Source organism: Cebus imitator, unplaced genomic scaffold (genome assembly GCF_001604975.1).
Source record: "Cebus imitator isolate Cc_AM_T3 unplaced genomic scaffold, Cebus_imitator-1.0 Scaffold4, whole genome shotgun sequence".
NCBI lineage: Eukaryota > Metazoa > Chordata > Mammalia > Primates > Cebidae > Cebus > Cebus imitator.
In genome coordinates, this window is record NW_016107319.1 from 8,944,383 (window position 1) to 8,967,453 (window position 23,071).

The 23,071-nt window shown below is 38.1% G+C and overlaps 1 protein-coding gene across 10 annotated transcripts in view; it reads left to right on the plus strand.

The window, feature by feature from the left end:
* The window catches only part of GAB1 (GRB2 associated binding protein 1), a 132,372-nt gene that overhangs the window by 87,056 nt on the left and 22,245 nt on the right, over window positions 1-23,071 (plus strand). For 5 of the 10 annotated variants that reach the window (XM_017534456.2, XM_017534480.2, XM_037740494.1 and 2 more), the window contains exons 3-7: window positions 8,791-9,016; window positions 9,391-9,471; window positions 13,653-14,254; window positions 15,462-15,547; window positions 15,736-16,039. In XM_017534456.2, the coding sequence (XP_017389945.1) occupies window positions 8,791-9,016; window positions 9,391-9,471; window positions 13,653-14,254; window positions 15,462-15,547; window positions 15,736-16,039 (1,299 nt within the window). The remainder of the gene's footprint in view (window positions 1-8,790; window positions 9,017-9,390; window positions 9,472-13,652; window positions 14,255-15,461; window positions 15,548-15,735; window positions 16,040-23,071) is intronic. The other 5 variants (XM_017534464.2, XM_017534476.2, XM_017534488.2 and 2 more) reach the window with 1 other exon arrangement.

Here is a 23,071-nt window from a genome sequence, read left to right on the forward strand (position 1 = left end):
GGATAAACTGTACATTAGGCTAAGGGTCATGTGGGCCAGTTTATTATTTGTGGATCTCATCACATGATAATCTGCTCTTCACTGGAAGCTTGTTCACTGAAAGGCTTTCCTTAGCAGTACTTAATAGCTTCCTAAGTAAATTTCAATTAGGAGTTTGCTCCAGCAGCTTATTAGCCTTTAATGGATATTAATTATACTCTTCATGCCCTTCTGATTTAAGAAATGGGAAATAATTTCACACACATAAGCAAACCCTAAACTAATATTTGGTTCTTAGAAGCTTGATACTAGCATTACTTAGAAAGGTCAGTAAGTCAGAAAAGCAAGGCAGAAAGCAAAATGGTCTGTTCCATTACCAGTAGCCTAAATCACATGTCTTTATAAAGTAGAACAGAAGTTTCTTTTTTCAGACCAGTTGCTTAGCTTTGGTCAGAAATGTAATGTTAGAGAATATTTACACACAGTGCAATGATTGTCTTAAAATACGCAGAGCTGAGTACATAGTCAAATTAAGATGAGTAAAATAATCCCAAAGACCATACAACTTTGAAGATAGTGCATTATCTGTGCCAAAGTAGTAGAGTGGTTCCCTCTTCCCTTTGAAAGTCCTTTGCATGTTACTGTGGTTGGAGTGATTGGGGTTACTTTCCTGGCTGTTTAAAGGTCTTTTCATGATCTTGCTAGCAAACATAGTGAAATCTCTGGCCTCTCTTCAGAAAATTGAGAGGATTGCGAGCATAAAAGAGAGTAAGACACTTTTGTCATTCACAGGTGGTTGAAGTGGAAGATTAAAAATGAGATGGTCCCATTATGTTAATAAAACAAAGTCAGACAGACGTGACTGCCTGGCCAGGCGATTTTCTTTTCCCACTTAAGATGAATCACTCAGTGCATTTAGTGTATAGCCATGAAGTTTAGAAAAAGTGTTAAAGGAAAGGTTATCTATAAAAACAACCACCTGAAGAAAGTTATTTTAGTAGTTACAGTGAAAAGCTAGAATTCATACTATTTCATATAGTGAAGTATTTCCAGTGAGTAGTGTTTTTTGGTCAGAACTGAAAATTGAGCTGGTTTATTCCATTTTACTATGCCTGTACTGTAGAAGAAATGAGAAGTATATGGGATACACTTGTAAATACAGTTTTTAGGATACATTAACAGTTTTCGAATTCTGCTGCCCTCTTGTATATATTTTTCTTAAGCATTTCTTTAAAATATAAATATTTTTCATACTTCTCTTAAATCCTCAAGGATTAACTCTGAGTCACAATTTAATCTGTGGTATTTTAAATCCTTTTAAATCTCTGTATATTTGCAACTGAATCAAAACAGTAAAACATTTTACAGGGTAGGGTCTGATTACCATTTTATAATCAACATTTGTTAGATACCACAACAGGTATTTATGAGCATCCACTGAATTTATGGCATTATGTCATATAAATATCCAAAATTCATTTTTAAGAAAGAAAAATTAACTCCTGGCATAAGGTGTTAGATTTTGTTAGATGAGCTATGAAGACTTGACATTACGTGGAGCATAGTAAAGATAAAAAGTTAGAAGTTCGTTCAACTTCTATTTATTCAGGCCAGATTCTCTAAAAGAAAATTTTTGAACTTGATTCATCTAGGAGTGCTCAGAGTTCTTGAGGAGCAAATCCCAAAACTGCACATGCAGGTGAATGGGTCTTAACAGATTTGGAAGTGGCCCTTGCCGTAATTTCTTCTGACTTGACATAAAGTCCTGTAAGTAATCTCAGTACTTTGGGAGACTGCGGCAGGAAGATGTCTTGAACCCAGAAGTCTGAGACCAGCCTGGGCAACATGGTGAGACTATGTCTCAACAAAAAGTTTAAAAAATTAACCAGGTGTGATTATGTGTACCTGTAGCCCCAGCTACATAGGAGGGGAAGATCGCTTGAGCCCAGGAGTTCCAGGCTGCTATGAGCTAAGATGGTGCCACTGCACTCCAGCCTGGGCACAGAGGGAGACTCTGTCTCAAAAAAATAAATAAATAATAAAACAAACAAATGAGTGCTCAGCGAGTGTCTGCCTTGTTGTGAATGAAACATTTTTTAGCATCTGCGACATGTAAGGCACAATAATGCATAGGAGTTCTGATCCTTTCTTGTTTCTTATTGGGAACCATTATTAGAGATACACTGTCATATTTAGCCATATTAATGTGTTATTATTCAGGCTTCATAATTAGGATATGACTTTCTAGGCCTAAGAGGTTGTAAAATAAGCTAAACAAACATTGTGGTACATTTACGAATATTACAGTTAAATACATAAAGGCATTATCAAAAGCATATGGATTTACTCTAATAAATATAATTTATTTTCTAGAGAAAATAGAGCAGATATTTAGCCTCTCTGTGATAAATTAGCAGGCCAAATGACATGCATTACTGAAACAGAACTTTGCTCCCTAGTTCAGCTAAACCGGGTTCTTGTCACAAGACCAGGAAGGATTGGGAACATGGACACATTGAAGGGTGAGGGAAATGGAATTTAATGCGCCAGAGAGAAAAAAAAGAAAGACTCCCAGCAAAGTGAGAGGCGGTGCCTATGGACTGAATTCCAGGCCACCACCCAGGAACTGAAAAGTCTAGGCTTCTCCCATATCTATTACTCCCCACTCTAAAGAAATACATCTAATGTCCTTTAGAATATGGATAAGGACAAAGACCATTCCTAACTCTTTACTGCTGAGAAGGGTCTCTGCTTTGGGAAAACAGCAGTCAGATTCCCCTCAGAGGCGTATCTAAGAGTCCCTGGCAAAAGGTGCCATCATTCAACGCCCCAGTTGCATGACTGTTTTAGAGTTTGATGGAGAATAGACAAACCGGGTTATTAGAAAATAGGTATAAAACAAAATGAGATTGGGGATGAGTATAGCTCAAAAGTCCCCAATGCCTTTTATCAGTTTGCACAGGGAGAGGGAGGCCAAAGCCTGACTTTTACCCTTTTTTCCAGCATGTCAGCCTTCTGTGTTGCCTTCCTCCAACCGCAATCCTAAGCCAACCAGTTTAAGGTTTGGGAAATTAACTTTTCCCAGTTTGGAGGATGCATTAGCTGGGAGTATCCCATAGTACAGAGACACACCCATCAGTGAAGGGGGGATAGAGGAGGAAAAAGAAGGCTTTTTTTTCAAAGGAGTCCTAGAGGTTCAGAATGCATTTGAAAGGGGTACAGACGAAAGGTGAATGGCTGCTCATCTAGAAAGAGGGGACGGAAGCATCCCAGGTTCCCTTCTCTTCCTAGCGAATACCCCGGGTACGTGAGGGAGAAAAAGTGAAGCATCTCTTTCTTTTTTCTGTTCTTATATCCCCAAGTCCCAGCAACTACTATAGGGTGCCACCCATGGGTGTCAACGTGTCTTTCACCCATGTTAACAGGGGAGGTCTAGGGGGTGGGAATATCTGCTCTTACCCACATATGTCCTATTTCCCCTGCTTACAGTAGCCTTTGAATTCCCTAGACCTCATGTATGCCGTGGATATTGTCGTGACCTTTATTCATGAAAGGAGAAACCTAGCTTAATCGGCAGGAATAAGTCACACTCACCTGTGCTGTACCTTTTAACTTCCATTATCGTCTGCCTCTGGATCTCTCAGATCTCGTTTTCTTTCCTAGAGCTTTAACCCAAAGCTTAGAACTGAGTTTGAGACAAAAATGTATCTTGAGGGAGTTGTATGGACTCCTTATCATAAGCCGAATGCTAAGGTGACACTGTGTAATTGGGAAAAGGTTGATTGTGACACACCCAGATAACTAGTTGCTATAGTTATGCTTGCTAAGATTTGGGTGCATGGGGCTTGGCCTGGGTTTTGGGTGCAAGGGGGCTTTGGTTAGCTCCCGTGGTCTTATTTTCCCAAAAAGGAAACCTCTGGGTGATGGGCATCCTATTTATTCCCATCACTTGGCAGGATTTTCAAGATAATTGCTTAGAACTAGAATATTGATCTAGATTTTTACACTACCCAACCCCTTAGCTCCTTCTGAGCTGCAGCCAGAGATTGCTGGTTGATTTCACAGGAATAAGCAGAGTTAGTTTAAAATGTAGGCAAGAACTTAAAAACAACTAATGAGTCTAGAATGTAATGACAATTGTATGACAAGTTTTCAAACATTTCTGTCTCTCTGCAGTCCTCATTTTTGTTGAAAAAAAAATCACAATAGGACTGAGTTGTTTGCAAAATAGACTTTAGTCTTATACTTGGCCCCATTATTTGCATAAAGTGCAGCAATAATTTTTTTCTTTCTTTTTTTTTTTTTTTTGAGATGGAGTCTTACTCTGTTGCCTAGGTGGGAGTGCAGTGGCATGATCTCAGCTCACTGTAACCTCTGCCTCCTGGATTTAAGTGATTTCCCCACCTCAGCTTCCTGAGTAGCTGGGACTACAGGCACATGCCACCACAGCTGGCTAATTTTTGTATTTTTAGTAGAAATGAGATTTCAACCATGTTGGCCAGGGTGGTCTTGAACTCCTGACTGCTGGTGATCTGCCTGCCTCGGCCTCCCAAAGTGTTGGAATTACAGATGTGAGCCACCATGCCCAGCCCAAATAATTAGTTTTACATAGGTCTTTTAGATTGGCTTTGACGGAACTCTGTTCCCCAAGGAATCTCAGGACTTTCTAAAGCCAAGTCCACAAGTGAGTTTGTACCCTCAAATACCTGTGAGTGGGTAAACTCCTCTCTTCTTAAGGTCCCAAGAACATGTGGTTCCTAGGCCTCTTGGAAAGTGACATTCTTTACTCACCACAGGTTAAGAACCCTGTACAGGGACTGTGTAGACAAGCTATGAGGCCAGTTTTCCCAAGGGGCTTTATTAGCTCTGCAAGTAGAGCTTGACTTCTTAAAGGGAAGCATACCTTTCCAGTCAAAACCTTGATAAAACAACCAGTTTCTCCAATTGCGTCCTGTTGCAAAAGAAAATGGATTCTTACTGCACTGATACAAACAACCATATTGCCATAAGCTAAGAATACTCACAACTAGCTTCCAAATTCTGGAGGAGTGAGGCAGAAAGACAAATTTGCTCCAAATTTTGTTCACAGGATTATACTTTAATTATTAAAGGCCACGAATAGCTCAAAATAAGTTTCCTTTGGCTCTGAAAAACAAGGATCAGCAATGTTCCAAGCAAAAGTCAAAAAGATTACTTTGGTCTTCTATTAGTTCAGTCCATTTAGTTAACTCTTGTTTTGCTTGATATTCGTGAACATGTCAACTCTCCATGAGTCATGCACATTTTTCCTTTATTCCAATATCACAATTTCCCAAGTTATCAGAAATCTACATTTGAAAGCACCTGTCAAAGTTCTGTAGCTGATTATAAACCATCTTTTGAAGAGGATTGAAACAAGACAATTGTCTGTGAGTAATGAAATATCCAGGGTAGTTACAGTCAAAAACACAATTGAAAAAGAAATTGTTATCTCCATAGTTTACAACAACATAACAACCTTGTGATTGATAGCACATATTCAGACATTAGAATTTTAGAAATCCTATACAATTTTGGAAGATAATATTGTTCCCCAAGATATAACCTGAAGAAGATTAAACATCATTTTGGCAATACCATGTACCTAAACATGTCAGATAGTCCTGTTTATCTCTCTTCTGGATGCTCCAGGGGCCCTCTGTAGCATCCAGAAATCCAGGTGTCAGCAAAGACAATTTCAAAACTGAAGTTTGATTTTGGCAAGCCTGTTAGAGGGTCAGAACACTCGATGTTATGAAATAGAATTCCAGATTACCATGTTATTTTGCCAAAATGATGACTCAGAAATTTTTGAAAAAGCAGAAACCTTTTATAACCCCTTAAAAATTTTGCCAAAGAGATTAGTGCCTTCAGAGTACCTTGTTGTGCTTTTATTTCAATGCTCAATTTGCAAAAAAACCCCTATTATACCCTTTTAAATTTAGTTAATATGTTCACACATGGAATTTCTTTTGCAAGATGAATTTTTACAATCCTTTAACACCTTTTAGCTTTATCTTATCTAATTCAAAACAATCCTTTAACCCAGGCAAAAATTTACATTTTGACATCCACATTTTATCACTAATCTTTAGGTCAATTCTATTTCTCAAAGATTAAAGTCACGTGAGCTAAAAGATACCTCAGCTTTTGTCTTCCCTTTCAATATTTGATCCAAGTACCTATCCTTCTTTAAGTAATTAGAGCGCCTTTTATAGACATCACACAAATAATACGTATATAACCACACGACACAAGAAAACCCAGTAGCCATAAGATTTTTTGTTTGCCAGCCTCCTAATTGGATTATTTGCCTCCAGGTTGAGCCCATAAAGAGACAGGGTTAGAAAAACATGCAGCTTCTAAGGCCTAATCAACAGGCATAACTGGGGGCAAAAACAGATATTAGGAGGGATCTATTCACTTTTAATTCCTGGGGTCTCATGAGAAAAACAGAGGACTTTTCCCTCATCATGCAAGCATTAAGGGTGGCAAGGCAAAATGAAGATAAATAATTCAGTTGACTAGAAAAAGCCCTTTTCCAGCAAAGCAAGATCCAGGAAGGAAAAAACATGAAGGCCTTGTAAATATACCTACAATTTGGATGTCCACCTTTAATTAAGCTGAGTGCTCTTTAAGAAAATTCTTTTAAATCCCTTGTTGTCTGACTTTAGCTGCACCAAGTGGTCAGTATTTCTGGCTTTCAAACTTTACTAAAGGCTCAGAGAGAGGAATATCCAAGGCAGTTTGTGGAAAGGAAGAGAATCAACAAATAACAAAAGTCACATAGATATTAAACCAGAAAGAGCTCTTTCTGTAAGCCAGGATTGAACCTGGGCCGCCATTGTAAAATGGCAGAGGAGAAACAAAGCACTGCCAAGTGATTGCCAGTCACACTTCCAAGCAGGTACAATAAGATGGAGGCCTGCAGCAAAGTTTGCTTCTGATCATACAGAAAGGCACACAAAACACACCAGATTGGCTACAGCTTAAGACCAACCTCACAAATCCTTCTTCATAATTAAAAACTTACCGAGAAATAAACAGTGATCCTTTTTCCTGGCCTAGTAAAACATCATCTGGGAAAAACAAAAACAAAAAAAACTCACTTTAAAGTTACAGTTAACTCCTGACCTGGTGGAGAAAAGGAAAAGACAGCTTAAATGCAAGGCCGTGTTAACTACTGACAGAGTGGAGAAAAGAAAAGATGCCTGGGGAAGAGCTTTTCATTCTTAGGCAGATGGTCCCTCCAACAGGGAGAGCGACGTGGTGGGGAATGCTGGCCCACTTGCCACACAGGGCATTTTGGCCATAGCCACTGCTGTCTATCTTGAAAAAAGAAGGAAAAGGCCAACATTCCCGATTCCTGGGAGCGACAGGAGTTGGAGGAAGGCATAATTTCCTCTAACCTCAGAAGTCTGAGGACAAAAAGGCTTAGAAATGAAAGGGAAAATATTTTTTGGTTTGCATCTTACCCTTCCTCATGCCCCACGTTCGGGCACCAAAAATGATGCAGAACTTTGTACCTTATTTCAGCTAAAACTGAGTTTTTGTCACACGACCAGGAAGGATTGGAAACGCACTGAAGGACACTTTGAGGGGAGTGGAATTTATTGGGCAAAAAAGGAAAAGAAGAAAAATAAACATCCAGCAAAGTGAGAGGGGTCCCTCTAACAGGCCCTCATCTCACAGATTGAATACCAGGCCACCGTATGGGAACTGAAGAGGCCAGGCTCCTTCCCTCGCGCGAACTTTCCGTGGCTCCATCCCGATTCCCAGTGCGCTGGCAGGTCGGAGAATCTCCGGAGACCCTCCCTTTTTATCTACCTCTTGCATCTATCATTACCATATTTTAGCATATTGAATGTTTTGTGAAAAATTTCAGTTGCAACCTAGCCTTTTCTATTTTATAACAAATTTGAAGAACAAATTTCTTTATTCATGTATGAGCATTTGCCTTTTTCTGAATTATTTATGGCCTTCTATTCCTAACCAGACTAACGGAGCATTATTTTCTGGGCCTTTAATATACTTTGTTATGGCAGTGACTGCAGTGGGATTTTATTCTAGAATTTCACCTGGTTTTCAAATTCCTTCGTTTTGTGCAATTTAGCTCTTTTCATATTTCTCTCAGAACATAGTTAAGGGCTTAATAATTCTTTATTTGCTGGCCCTCTTTTCATAAAAATACTACAAAAATCCACCAAATGGCAAATAAATGAGCTGAGGGGAAGAGATGATGCCTTAAAAAAACTCTTTCCTTGAACATGAATAGACTTTATTTTCACTAGTCCCAAAATTAGAAATATTTCTCTCTAATCTGCTAAGAGGTAGAAGGGAAAGAATGATCATCAAAATGAGCATAGGGTGAAGAGCTGACCCTCGTATTCACAGGACCATGGTCCTGGTAAAAACTGTGTAATTAAACGGGTCTTTTTGGAAGGTTGGGTTGGCTTAGGATGCGCTTTATTATCATGGAGGAAAATCTGTCTCTTCTACTAAGGTTGTAGAACAGCTTCCTTCCCATAGCCTCAAAACTGAAGACTGTTCAAGGCAAGGTTAGCCATGGCTTTTTAAAGAGCTTCTGGAATACAGAGAGTCCTACTCTTTAGACCCCTCTGACATCAATAAAAAAATACTTCCTGTATAAAGATTGCCATTTAGGTAGTGTTCATTTTAGCTGACATTGTCATGATTTATTCTGTTTTCGTGTGTTGAAACAGTTTGTCTCCAAAGTTTTTCCAAAGATTTTTTAACTGTGATAGATGTGATAGTTAAACTTTGGTGTTGCAGATCCTGTGAAGCCACCTGGCAGCTCCTTACAAGCACCAGCTGATTTACCTTTAGCTATAAATACAGCACCACCATCCACCCAGGCGGATTCATCCTCTGCTACTCTACCTCCTCCGTATCAGCTAATCAATGTTCCACCACACCTGGAAACTCTTGGCATTCAGGAGGATCCTCAAGACTACCTGTTGCTCATCAACTGTCAAAGCAAAAAGCCTGAACCCACCAGGTAAGTTATACATGCCCATGTGAGAGACAGAGAGACAGAGGTGTGTGTATATGTGTACACATTAAGATTCTTATCTTTAAACTTTTTAAACCTTGACTTGCAGGTTTGAAAGAAACCATCTATATAGGCATATGTTTCAGGCTTATATTTCAGGTTTACCTTCCCCTATCGATTTCCGATATTCAGGAGATTGTATTGAAGAGACACAATCTCTGCCATCTTTGGCAAAGAACAGTTTTCCCTACCAGGCTCTTTTGGAAATCTGTCTACTATTTTGTAGTCTTTGTTACAGACTCACAGTATTACTTGCTTAACAGATTTCACTGATTTATAAATGGTGATCTTGCTCCATTTCTTATGTGATTGTAAACCAGCCAAGGGTCATCTTTTGTTTCTGAAGAAGGAGAGGAATACCTACTACTAGAAGATTTTGAAAGCAAAACGATTCCATTGCAGTGAGTGTGTTGTGGTTGTTTTGGATCTGTGTGAGAAATTAATCATACAGGTAAAATCCCAATATAGTAAATTCCATGGAATATACAAATTGGATGTTAGTGAAATTTGATCAAATAAATATATTCCAAAAAATTATGAAATGTTTAGTCTTCATAACTAGCAGTGAAGCAGAGCTTACCCTGAGCCTTTTTATTTACTTTTTTTTTAAATAGACAAGGGCTTGCTCTGTTGCCCAGGCTGGAGTGCAGTGGCACCCTCATAGCTCACTGTAACCCCAAACTCCTGGGCTCAAGCATTCCTCAGCTTCCCAAGTAGCTAGAACTACAGGTACATGCCATCACACCTGGCTAATTTTTTAACTTCCTCATAGAGATGAGTTCTCACTATGTTGCCTAGCTGATCTCAAACTCCTGGCCTCAGACAGCTCTCTCGCCTCTGCCTCCTAAAGTACTGGGATTGCAGGTGTGAGCCACTGCACTTGGCCTCTCTTTACAAATTTTTAAGTAGAAAGAAGTATATGGAGTGCAGCATTGACTGAAGGAATCATAAAGCCCTTCCCAAATTCTTGGCTTCTCTAGCATCTCCTTCCCTGCTCCCTTTCCTCTTCTAAGCTATAAGGCATTTTAATTGGATCCTCTTTGTTACTTGACGTTGAGTAGTTGGCAGAGTTAAGGCGATAAAAAGAGCCAAGAAGCAATTGTTTTACTGTTTTTAAAAGGAGCAGAAAAATGATGATTGAGAGGCCAATCTCTGCCATTAATAGCTATGTGACAATGAGTGATATCAGTCTGTTGAGTATATTTTATTTACTTATTAATCAGCTGGGGTCTGGATAGAGAGTATATTTCTTTATAGACGAGAAAAATGTTTTTTTTTTTTTTACCAGATTATAATTAAGCATTATTTTATGACAAAAAGATTTTTTTTTTTTTTAATGTGGAAAGTGATTGTTAATGGGCTAGGATTCAGACAAAGCACTTTTTCAAAAATTTTAATGTGGAATTTGTGGAGATTCACAAAATAGTTTCTGTGAACCGTGCCCTGAGATGATGGAAACAGCTCACATTCATTCCAAAGCTGGGTTTCTATGTATTTTTTGTAATGGGATTTTACCTGTAAGAGCAGAAAAAAATGTATAAATCAACATTTGTTAATATCAAATTCTAACTTGATTTTGCTTGTTTGCTGTGAGAATTTAAAATTATACACTGGCAACTTTGTTACCTATGCTACTAACTAAGATTTTATTTTACAAAAGTTCACAATTAATTTTTCAATAGCAACTTTTAAAAAGCCAACAGCTAAGTGACTGTTCTCAGTATATTTTATTTTATTTGTTTATTTTTTTAGAGACAGAGTCTCACTCTGTCACCCAGGCTAGAGTGGAGTGGCACAATCTCGGCTCACTGTAACCTCTGCCTCCCGGATTCAAGTGATTCTCCTACCTCAGCCTCCTGGGTAGCTGGGACTACAGGCACGTGCCACCACACCCAGCTAATGTTTTGTGTTTTTAGTCGAGTTGGGGTTTCACTGTGTTAGCCAGGATGGTCTCAATCTCCTGACCTTGTGATCCACTGCCTCGGCCTCCCAACTTGCTAGGATTACAGGTGTGAATCACCACGCCCAGCCCCTACTGTATTTTTATATAGTGTATTTCACTGATTTCACTGGTATTACAGCTTTCCTCTTGCGGTACAACTTATGCTCAAAATCATCACCCAGATATATTTTGCTATCTATATTTTGCAAAAGTGACAGTTAAATAGCAAATATTTATGAGGTAACCACTATGTGCCCAATATTGTGCTAGGTACTATGAAGGTACAACCTAATTATATGAGATACAGTCTACTCAGATATAGTCACCTTTGGAGCGTACAAGTAAGATTGTTAAGAAGTAAAAATATGCCAGCATTAAATATTTATAGATGAAGATAATATGTGAGAGTTGCCTTGCAAACTCGTGTTTGTTCTGCAAGACTTTGCTTAGAATGTGCTCCTCTAGGAAGCATTCCTCTCAAACTGCCAAGTTGGCTTAAATATCTTTCTGGGTTTTTGTAGCATCCTGGTTATGCCTTCATATCTTGTTTTATTGCAGTGCTAGAAGCAGCTCGATGTTTTTACTTAATCTCCACTAACTGTAAGCTAGTCAGAGCAGGGAGCTTTGCTTATTACTCATAATTCCTCTAGCTTCTCTTAACTCTGCGTTTGAATTAAATAAAGTACAAATTTTAGAATATGCAAAGGTGCATTAGAAATTCCACGAAGGGACAGTGCAAGTGTTTTTAAGATGGAGAAAACAAAAGCTTCATAGGAAGAGTAGGATATAAACTACACCTGGTTGGTGAGAGAAGAGAAGAAAATCATTAGTAATTTGCGCAAAAATAGCTTGAGAGAAAAGAGAGACCCGAGTGAGTGTGGTGGGAGGAAGATAATGAGGAGGAGAGCCTCTTGGAGGAAGGGTTTGATTTGGAAGTAGTAAGACGTAAGATAGGATGGAGAAGGTGGAGCCAGATTATTTGTAGCCTCAATGTCAAGTGGTTTCGTGTGAGGCCTTATAGTTCCCACACCCTGTAGGGGGCCCTCACTAGGTTTTTCTCTTGAATACATGAGTGGTATAACAACTGTGTTTTGAAAATACTGACCTTGTAGAAGTCTGGCTCCATGAATAGACTGGAAGAGGCAGAAAGTAGAGTTCAGTCATGTACATCTCAGCAGGGACAGGGATCTGAATTTGGGATGGCGGCAATGGGAATAGAGCAAGGGAATAAGTGTGTGGCTAAGAAGAAGGGCTTGGTGCCTGCATGAGTGGGGATCGAAGAGAAGTAATCAAGCTGCTTGGGTTTTGAGCCTAGAGAATCTGGATAAAGTAATTTCTTTCATGCAAGGCAGGAAAAGCAGTCAATTTAAAAAGTAAACGGATTTCAGTTTGAGGCACACAAGCAAGGTAATAGTGGAGTATCCAAGCAGAAATATCAGTTTGAGAATATGGGACTTGGAGTTTGGTAAGATGACGGAAGTTGTCAGCATTCAGAGAAGAAAATGAAGTTCTGGAAAAGGAGGATGATCTCTAATGGCATGTGTGGTAAAAGGCTAGAGGACTGAACTCTGTTGGCCATTTCCAGGCAGAGAGACAGGAAGAAGGAGCCAGTCAGTGAAGCAAGGAAATTATCAGTGAGGGAGAAGGGTTTTAAGATGGAGGCTTTTAAGATGTTTTTAAGATGAAGAAAACAAAAGCACAGTGTGGGTTTTCTGATAGTGAAGGGGGAGACTACAGTGCATAGTGCCAGTTGTTACTAAGAAGTCTGGGAAAGTAAGCCCTTTAAAAAAAAACTATTATAGTTATTTAAAGAAATATTGTTTAAACTCCGATAGGACTGGAAACATGCGGAAGTAGTTCAGGTATCTTGTTTAGCGTTAAGGAACTGAGAGTGTGCTTGCGTTGTTAGATTCATCTTGACCTATACCCAAATTTTGTGATAACCTCAAAATGTAGAGGCTGAAAATGTACGTAAATGTACTTTAATGAGATTTCTCAAAGTGAGTTATCGTTGGGAGTTGATTAACTCTGTATCATGTATTTTGATCCTTTTTGTAATGTTCACTAAATATTTGTTTAAAGTAGTGAAAAGGAAGATACATGAAAACAATTAGATGTCATCTTTTTGTAGGTCAGATTGGCTTTATTCAATACCAAGTAATCGTTAGACTTTTAATTTTACAAAACGACAAATTTGCCACAGGGAGGTTTAAGACCAATGGATCAACTTTATAAACTGTACTAGCACTAGGTTTTTGCATGCTCTTCAGAGGAAATGCTTTTCCTTGTGTCTATGCATTAATCATTGACCTTTCCCAGAGTTTTGTAACGTTTAATTCCAGTGCTTCAGGGATTGTTTTTATGTGCAGATTTAATAGGTGGAGTTGGGGGTGTGGGCAGGTATAGGACGGAATTAGGGAGAATGCTTTTGTTGGTTTTGTGGTGGTGGTGGTTTTGTTGTCTGGTGTCTAATCATAAAAACTGTAAATTTAAACATTTTTGCTTTAAATCCTATGGATCACACAAAAAGTCTAATGAGAAAAGCCCTATCTTTTGATTGCTAAGCTGTAAATATGTTGATCAAAAATGTATTCTTATGTCTTCACCTTGTTTATTCTGTCATTAACAATTTTTATTTAGAACACACACTGATTCTGCAAAATCCACCTCTTCTGAAACAGACTGCAATGATAACGTCCCTTCTCATAAAAATCCTGCTTCCTCCCAGAGCAAACATGGAATGAATGGCTTCTTTCAGCAGCAAATGATATACGACTCTCCACCTTCACGTGCTACATCTGCTTCTGTAGACTCCAGCCTTTATAACCTGCCCAGGAGTTATTCCCATGATGTTTTACCAAAGGTGTCTCCATCAAGTACTGAAGCAGATGGAGAACTCTATGTTTTTAATACCCCCTCTGGGACATCGAGTTTAGAGACTCAAATGAGGCATGTATCTATTAGTTATGACATTCCTCCAACACCTGGTAATACTTACCAGATTCCACGAACATTTCCAGAAGGAACCTTGGGACAGACATCAAAGCTAGACACTATTCCAGATATTCCTCCACCTCGGCCACCGAAACCACATCCAGCTCATGACCGATCTCCTGTGGAAACGTGTAGCATCCCACGTACGGCCTCAGACACTGACAGTAGTTACTGTATCCCTACAGCAGGGATGCCGCCATCACGTAGTAATACCATTTCCACTGTGGATTTAAACAAATTGCGAAAAGGTCAGCTTTAGTTGACTTCTTCTCTATTAGAGGTTAATGATGGAAAATCGATTTGTCTGAATATTTGTTCTTTTAAGCGTAAATATACTATGTTACAAAATATAGTCCATTTTTTTCAGCTCTACAGTTACGTGGAAGGGTATATGTGCATTCATGCTCTGCTGGAAGGGAGAAAGCCTTGGAGTTTTTCACCCCTGAAGAAGTATGACCTTCGTAATGCCTTCCTGCTTCAGGAAGTGTGTCCTTCTCTCTCCCACTTTCTGTAATCCTGGGTGGATAGGCCCTCTGTTGGGACAGAAGGGCAGGAAATGGACCAGCCACAAAGCCTCTCCAAGTCATACCCTTTCCTGTATTTGTGTGCCATTATGGCCGCTTCTAAGTCACATCTGTTGGGCTCAATTTCCTTCCTTCCTATATAAGCAGTTTTTATGTTGTGTCTAATAGGTGATACTCTGTTCCTATCTAGCCATTATGCTTTCTGATTATTTGATTTTTACTTGTGTTTAAAGAGCTGAATCTTCTCTCCCCTTATCACTACCCACTTCACTGATTGCTAGTGGGTATGCTTTCCTATACCGTCTCTTGGGAGTCTGTAACCAAAAGTTACAGACCTTGAGAGGAGAAAAAAAATGAATCTGAGTGATACTGAGATTCTCAAAGTCCTAAAAATAAAAAACTAAAGTTTTTAATGCACATATCCTAAATGCTATGTGCTGAAATTTCTGTATTTTGTGGTAGAGTTTTCCAGCTGTCTTCAAGGAGATAAATAGTTAATGTATTTGTGATTTTTACTTAAATCAGTGCTTATTTAACCATTCAATAACAATTTTTAACTCCTTTCTTGAAGTGACTGTATAACTTGGTTATAAGTTAGCAAGATGTAAGTTGGGCCCAAGGTGGTGCAAATGATGAGAAAATGGAGGTGTTTCTCTTCATCTTTAGATAACCTGTCTTATCCCTGACTTAGACATTCACTCACACTCAAAATCAGCTATTGGTATTGGTTAGCATATGAGTGAGTGTCTGCATTTTCTAGTGGTTTAATATGCCAATTTCAAGATACAATGCTGTGAGCATTCTTTTTAAAATCTGTGTGTGTGTGCATGTGTGTATGCGTATGTATAACGAGAGAAAGATAGGTCATCCTGATGACCCTGAGCGCTGGCAAAGATAGGAAGAAATGTTGATAGTTTGTTCTTTATTTTAGATGCTAGTTCTCAAGACTGCTATGATATTCCACGAACATTTCCAAGTGATAGATCTAGTTCACTTGAAGGCTTCCATAACCACTTTGTAAGTATAATTGATCTTGGCATCAAGTGTATTTCATTGTCTAAATCTTCATAATTAGTGCCATAAGACCAAGTGAGATCATGAAATAAAAGTATGCTGAGATCCATATGAATGGACATGACTTACAATTCTGTTTTCATGTGTGACAAGAGTTTTTGTTTATTAAAATAAATATATGTGTGTTTTAGAAAGTCAAAAATGTGTTGACAGTGGGAAGTGTTTCAAGTGAAGAATTGGATGAAAATTACGTCCCAATGAATCCCAACTCACCACCACGACAACATTCCAGCAGTTTTACAGAACCAATTCAGGAAGCAAATTATGTGCCAATGACTCCAGGAACATTTGATTTTTCCTCATTTGGAATGCAAGTTCCTCCTCCTGCTCATATGGGCTTTAGATCAAGCCCAAAAACTCCTCCCAGAAGGCCAGTTCCTGTTGCAGACTGTGAACCACCCCCGGTGGATAGGAACCTCAAGCCAGACAGAAAAGGTAAGGAGAGCATGGCAAAGGAAAAGGCTGGGGAGTGCCAACTTAGATCTATTTTTAACTACCATTCAATCCAAAACAGAATTCAGACTAGAAATTCTGAAATGTTTCTTAGTTCCATAGCCATCAAGTTTTGCAAAGCAGTACTGCCATTTATAAATTAACAGTTTATAAATGGTTACTTAAAATGTTTTGTAGTTCCATAGCCACCAGTAAGCAAAGCAGTACTACCATTTATAAATTAACAATTATTATATCACATGTTGATGTGAGGTGATATTTATGTCTTCTATCTCTAGAGCAGAGGTTACAAGCTAAAATACCCACAGGGATTAGTGGACAACGGGGGAGAATTAGAAGAAACTGGACTTCCCTAGCCCCATCTAACAGGAATAACTAACCTCCTTGGCTACAATCCTTTGTTGACTTGTGAAGTTATGCACCCATACAGGCAAATCTTCTGGTATATCAGGAGAAGCCAGAGATTTTGGATTTTAAAGATATTATCTCTCGATTTTTAAAGTTCTATCAACTAATTTAATTATTTTTAAGAAAACATTGCAGGTGAACCCAAACACTACTGCAAGCTAGATAATGGCCTTCAGCTGCTATTTAGTAACCTCTTCTCTAGAGTATATAATATCAAATCAGACTTAAGATGATTAATGCATTTGACATAATTATTTTAGAACAGTGAGACTATATAATCTTGCCATTCTGTTTGTATAACAACTTCTTAAAAGTTACTTTGCCTTTGCTGGGGTGTAAATAAATGCTTCTAGTCTATCATTTTTTTTCATGCTGGCCTTCATAAATAACATCAAGTTCTAAGGTAACATAGTTTGTTAAGAAGTCTGCAAAAGAAACTGTTCAGCCAAATTAGATAATATCTACCCAGGATTTTATAATTTGGGTTTAAGTGGTTAAAACATAGACAATTTGATTTGTTGCACCATGCTGTTAGTGTGGCTTAATCTTGACAACCAAGTAAAGTAGCATAAATGTGAGATGTGATGAATGATGCAATACCTGGCTTACTTCAGGGTGTTTCAGCACATTCGAAAAGTCTCATGTGCTAGATGTAGCTTTTTAAGACCACATAATGTTTGCATCAATTTCTCATTAACCTGGGCTTAGATCATTAACATTAGTTCTAATTAAGTTCTAGTTGCAAGCCAAAGAGACTGGGACCCAGAGTATCTTTTAGAAAAAGGTTTTGGTTTTGTTTGTAAGTAAGGATAATCTGCTTGTTTAACAGGGGGTAACCTCCTTCAACAAGGAGATTATCAGGAAGCGAGGCAATTCTAGGGGACTGTTGTTATGTCCTGCTCTTTCTGTGCATTTCTGTTTCTTGGGAAATCTTTGCGTCTGCTTTGTTCTCTTTCACATTCTTACCTTCTTTTCTGTTTTCTTCCTCAGTATCTTCTACTTAAATGGATTCTACTTTCCAAGAGCTTTGGCCTCCAGTGCTCCTCCTCTGTGGCCTCAATTCTGCCTCCTAGCTCCTTTTTATGTGCCCTTACAGCTTCTGCATTAGCTTCTCATTTTTACTCACTTTAGATTGCTTAGAGATTATGTGATAGGTCTATGTGTGTCACACCCACAACCACTGAGACTACCCAGGCAGCAGGGCTGTGATTATGGTGTGGATCTCAGAAAGGATGTGAGCATCAGAGCCTTTCTATTGGATCTGTTTCCTTTTGTTTCTCTTTTTCTTTGCCTTCAAATCATTTTAGACACTACTAGTCATTTTCTTTGCATATGATATTCAAAAATATGTTTGGACATGTATAGCTTTATAATTGGTTCACCCAGATCACTAAGGGATTGACATACAAGTGTCATGAACTGTTTGAAATATTGAAATATCTTTTTTTAATGTTAAACTGGTGCTTTTCCTTATTTTCCCATAATGAATGCATGATAGTATTAGATCTCTACCTTTTAACTCCAAACCTAACAGTTTTATCTTTCGAGGTCTCACATAAATGTGGAGGGAGTAAGATTTGGGTGAGGGTACAAAGCTCTTAAGTCCCCTCCTTTGCTCCTCTGCTGGTCTTTTCCCCCTTGAGCTCTATAAAACACAGTTTGAAAACTCCAGCAGTCTGCAAACTTTCTGCAACAGTCTGAACATTAGTTATATTTCATAATTGTGATTCCATGTGGTAAGCATAATATGAAATCAGGAAACGTTCCTGTTTATAAGTCAGAAAAGTCCTAAGATCATAATGATTATCTTTTAGTATCATGTAGCTCTGATATCACTCATGTATCCCACATCATAACATATTATATATATATATTACAGTATATACTACATATCATGTATACTACATATTTTATAATTATACATCTCTATGTATTTAGTGAAAGTACTATTATTCTAGTACACTAGAGATCAATCGTAGTAGTTCTTTAAGTTAACCTAAAGGAACTTAATAGTAGAACAAAACAAAGTAGGTTCTTAGTTATTTCTGGAGATTGTGTTCATTCTTTTAAAATTGAACTGAACCGTTCAGAGACAATTGTGAGTTCATTGGCCAGATTATTTAGTGTATTTGCTTAGATACAAAATGGAATAAAAAAGAGCACCCAGACTGAAATACCCAGGTGGTTGTGGCAGAATCAAGAATAGGCTTAGAAGAACAATAAAAAGGTTCCTAAAGTCATAGTATTCAAAAAAAATTGCTTTTCTTTAGTACTATTCTACTTTTTAAATAGTTATGATACAGGAGAGGAGGCTTGAGAATGTATTTAACATTACAGGGCAAACTTTGTAAACTCACTTTACAAAGTTATATGACTTCATAAACTCACTTTGCAAAGTTACAACTTCAAGAAAAACATCTTAAAAGCCAAATTCAGATCTCAAAGCAAAGTTTATCCTCAAACACTTAAACTAAAATAATGTCTCATTTGGTCCTATAATTTTTCTCAGTATTTATATCATCAGATAAATCTATTTTAATTTCAAATTTCATGACACCAGATAAATGACTTAATCTATTATTTCAGTATGTCTTATGTAAAACTCATAATCGAATTCTATAAAATATGGTTTGATGAGTTTCAGAGCTCCGTATAACTAATTCATTCATATGTCTGGTTTTTGAGATTGTCTTTGGAAATATCTACAAGAAATCAGTAACATTCTAGTCTTGTTTATATCCCCAGTGATAGATGTCAGCTGTTGTAGTTTGTGGTACAGATGAGCTTTTCAAATACTTCTGAGTAATTGAAGCTGCAGAAATATATAGATGTTCTGAACACTTAATGTATTATGTTATCTTAGACCCTTTACCTATCACCCAATTCATGATAGCAATATTTTTATCATACTATTTCTGCCACCGTAGCATTTGTTTTGAGCCAAGTTTTGCGTGTAGTAAGAGAAGTGAAACATATTTTAAACATACTGTATTAAATATTGGGAAAGCAAATGAGTCACTGAAAATGCAGGACAAATTATATTTTGACCTGTTCAATTGAAAATTTTTGTATTTCTGATGGAAAGGGAGTTTTGTAGAGTTTGGGAAATTATCTGTTACAGCTTCTCTTTAAGTCATGACATAAATCTATATTTAATCGCTAAACTTATCTAAGGCCCCCCATCTCTGTCTAGTCTCTGTCTAGCATGATGCAGCAGCTGTGTGAGCCCCACATGCTGTCTCTGTGTTGTTATGTTTGGCCTTGTCCATTCATGCCTTTCTGCAACAGTCTGAACATTAGTTATTGTACTGACTGTTTTTAAAGCAGTGTGAGGTTTTATATGGTGTTTTTATACACCAGTTTGGTTGAAGTACTTTACTTTCAGTCCTAGATCCTTAATATGGTGTGGGAAGCATACAGAAGACCAATCCCAGGAGTTTCCCTGGGAGACTCTTTTGGCACAGTGATGGATTTGCTGTAAACACTTTTTCAAGAGATCCTTCAAAGTTTCTGAATGTGATTAAAAATTAACATGCTCTTTTTAAATTTTTTTATTCCTTTTTATTTAAATTTTTATTTTAGATTCGGGGGGTGCACCTGCAGGTTTGTTACCTGTGTATGTTGTGTGATGTTGAGATTTAGGGTATGAATGATCCTGTCACTCAGAAACTGAACATAGCACCCAATTGTTAAGTTTTTCAACACTTTTCCCCCTGCCTCCTTCCACTCTCTGGTAGTCCCCAATATCTCTTGTTGCCATATTTATGTCCATGAGTACCCAATGTTTAGCTCTCACTTACAGGTAAGAACATGGGATATTTGGTTTTCTGCTCCTGTGTTTATTTACTTAGGATAATGGCCTTCACCTGCATCCATGTTGCTGGAAAGAACATGATTTCATTCTTTTTATGGCTGTGTAGTATTCCATGGTATATATGTACCACATTTTCTTTATCCAGTCCACTGTTGATGGGCACCTAGGTTGATTCCATGTCTTTGCTATTGTAAACACTGCTGCAGTGAACATGTGAGTGCATGTGTCTGTTTGGTAGAAAGATTTGGGTTTTTTTGGATATATACCCAGTAATGGGATTGCTGGATTTCATGGCAGTTCTGTTTTAAGTTCTTTGAGAAGTCTCCAAACTGCTTTCCACAATGGCTGAACTAATTTACATTCTCACCAACAGTGTATAAGCATTCCCTTTTCTCCACAGCCTCACCAGAATCTGTGGTTTTTTGGCTTTTTAATAATAGCTGTTTTGACTAGTGTGAGATGATATCTCATTGTAGTTTTCATTTGCATTTCTCAGAAGATTAGTGATGGAGTATCTTTTCATACATTTGTTGATCACTTGTATGTCTGATTTCGAGAGGTGCCAGTTCATGTCTTTTACCCATTTTTTAATGGATTACTTGTTTTTTGCTTGTTGATTTGAGTTTCTTATAGGTTCTGGGTATTAGCCCTTTGTCAGCTCCATAGTTTGTGCGTATTTTCTCCCATTTTGTAGGTTGTCTGTTTATTCTGTTGATAGTTTCTTTTGCTGTGTAAAAGCTCTTTATAGTTTAATTAGGTCCCACTTGTTAATTTCCGGTTTGTTGCAATTGCTTTTGAAGACTTGGTCATAATGCTTAGTTTCTTAAGGGTTTTTTATCATGAAGAGATGTTTGATTTTATCAAAAGCTTTTTCCATGTCTATTGAGATGATCATATGTTTTTTGTTTTTAATTGTTTACATGGTGAATCACATTTATTGATTTGTATATGTTGAACCATTTTGCACTCCAAGATTAAAGCCTACTTGATCATTAACATGCTTTTTAAAAACTGCATATATACAATAATAATTATTTGTATGAATAACAACAGTACATGTAACTCGATTTTGATAAACGGATATTAAAGTTTAAATCTTTTTTTTTTTTTTGAGACGGAGTTTCGCTCTTGTTGCCCAGGCTGGAGTGCAATGACGTGATCTCAGCTCACCGCAACCTCTGCCTCCCAGGTTCAAGCGATTCTCCTGCCCCAGCCTCCCTAGTAGCTGGGATTATAGGTGCCCACCTCTATACTCAGCTAATTTTTTGTATTTTTAGTAGAGATTGGGTTTTACTGTGTTGGCCAGGCTGGTCTCAAACTCCTGACCTCAGGTGATCCACTCACCTCAGCCTCCCAAAGCGCTGGGGTTACAGGCATGAGCCACTGCGCCCGCTTAACCTCAAGCTTTGGGTTAAATTCATTACCGTTTAAAGGAAGTAAGTATGGAATGCGTTTTTACAGCATATCCTTAACATGTGGGGTTTTATTCTCTATTCTCTTGACTTCGGAGTATAATTATGATTATTACATTTCTCTTTATACCTTGAGACCATTAAAGTATAAAGATTTTTCAGTTGTCTGCCTTGATTGCTTTCTGGAATTAACAGATGATAATAATGATGTGAATTACTTTTACTCTTTCTTGATTTTGGAGATGTCTACTGGAAGTAGTAGCATAATCTGCAAAACTTTGGGAAGAGTGAAAAATTTAGGCTTAAAAAAATTGGACTTTGTAAAGCCTGTAATAATACAAAAAATAAAATGTGTACTTTGTGTGGAATTTATGTAAGTGGTTACCTATTAGAATAATGCATTAATAGATCAAATCTACTTATTCGAAACATGGCCTCGCATGACTGCCTTGACTGTATTTGATGTGACTGACCTGAAATACCATTTAGTTCTTTCCTTTTTCCTTGTAAATGACAAGCAAATATGACTGGGCACAGTGGTTCAGCCTATAATCTCAGCATCTGGGGAGACCGAGATGGACAGAGCACCTGAGGTCAGGAGTTTGAGACCAGCCTGACCAACATGGTAAAACACTGTCTCTACTAAAAATAGAAAAAAAAAATTAGCCTGGTGTGGTGGTGCCTGTCATTCCAGTTACTCAGGAGGCTGAGGCACGAGACTTGCTTGAACCCAGGAGTCAGAGGTTGCAGTGAACGGAGATCACGCTGTTGTACTCCAGCCTGGGCAACACAGCCAGACTCCTTCTCAAAAACAAAAAAAGGACAAGCAAAAATGTGTGAGATTGATCAGATTAAACACCACTAACTTTAAGAGAAAGGCAGTTCATTCACATTAATTCAACACAGATTTAAGCACCTATCAGTTACAGGATATAAATTTTCCAAACAAGGAAAAAAGGTTGCTCCCCTGAAGAAGCTCACCATCTAGGAGAGGGGATGGAGAAGTAAACACATTTTCATAATTACTGTGGAAGGGGCTGTGGTTGAAGTAAACTCTTGGCACTATTAGGGAAGCTCCCCTGAGGAAAGTCTGAGACTGTAAATGGCAATTAAATGATGTTAGGGGAGGGCAGCCTGGCAAAGGATCTTCTCGTCAGAATAAACAATGTGCCCAGGTCCTTTAAAAACAGGGGAGATGAAACAGGCCCAGAGTCATGGGTAGGTAGGTGGGTGGGCGAAAAGGAAGGAGGAAAATACCAAAGGAGGGACAAATGCCAGATGCCTTGCAGGTGCCTGATCCTGAAGGAGTTATAATTTATGATAATGAGCTTACACTTTATTCTGAGGGCACCATTAAAGAATTTTATGCAGGTATGTAAC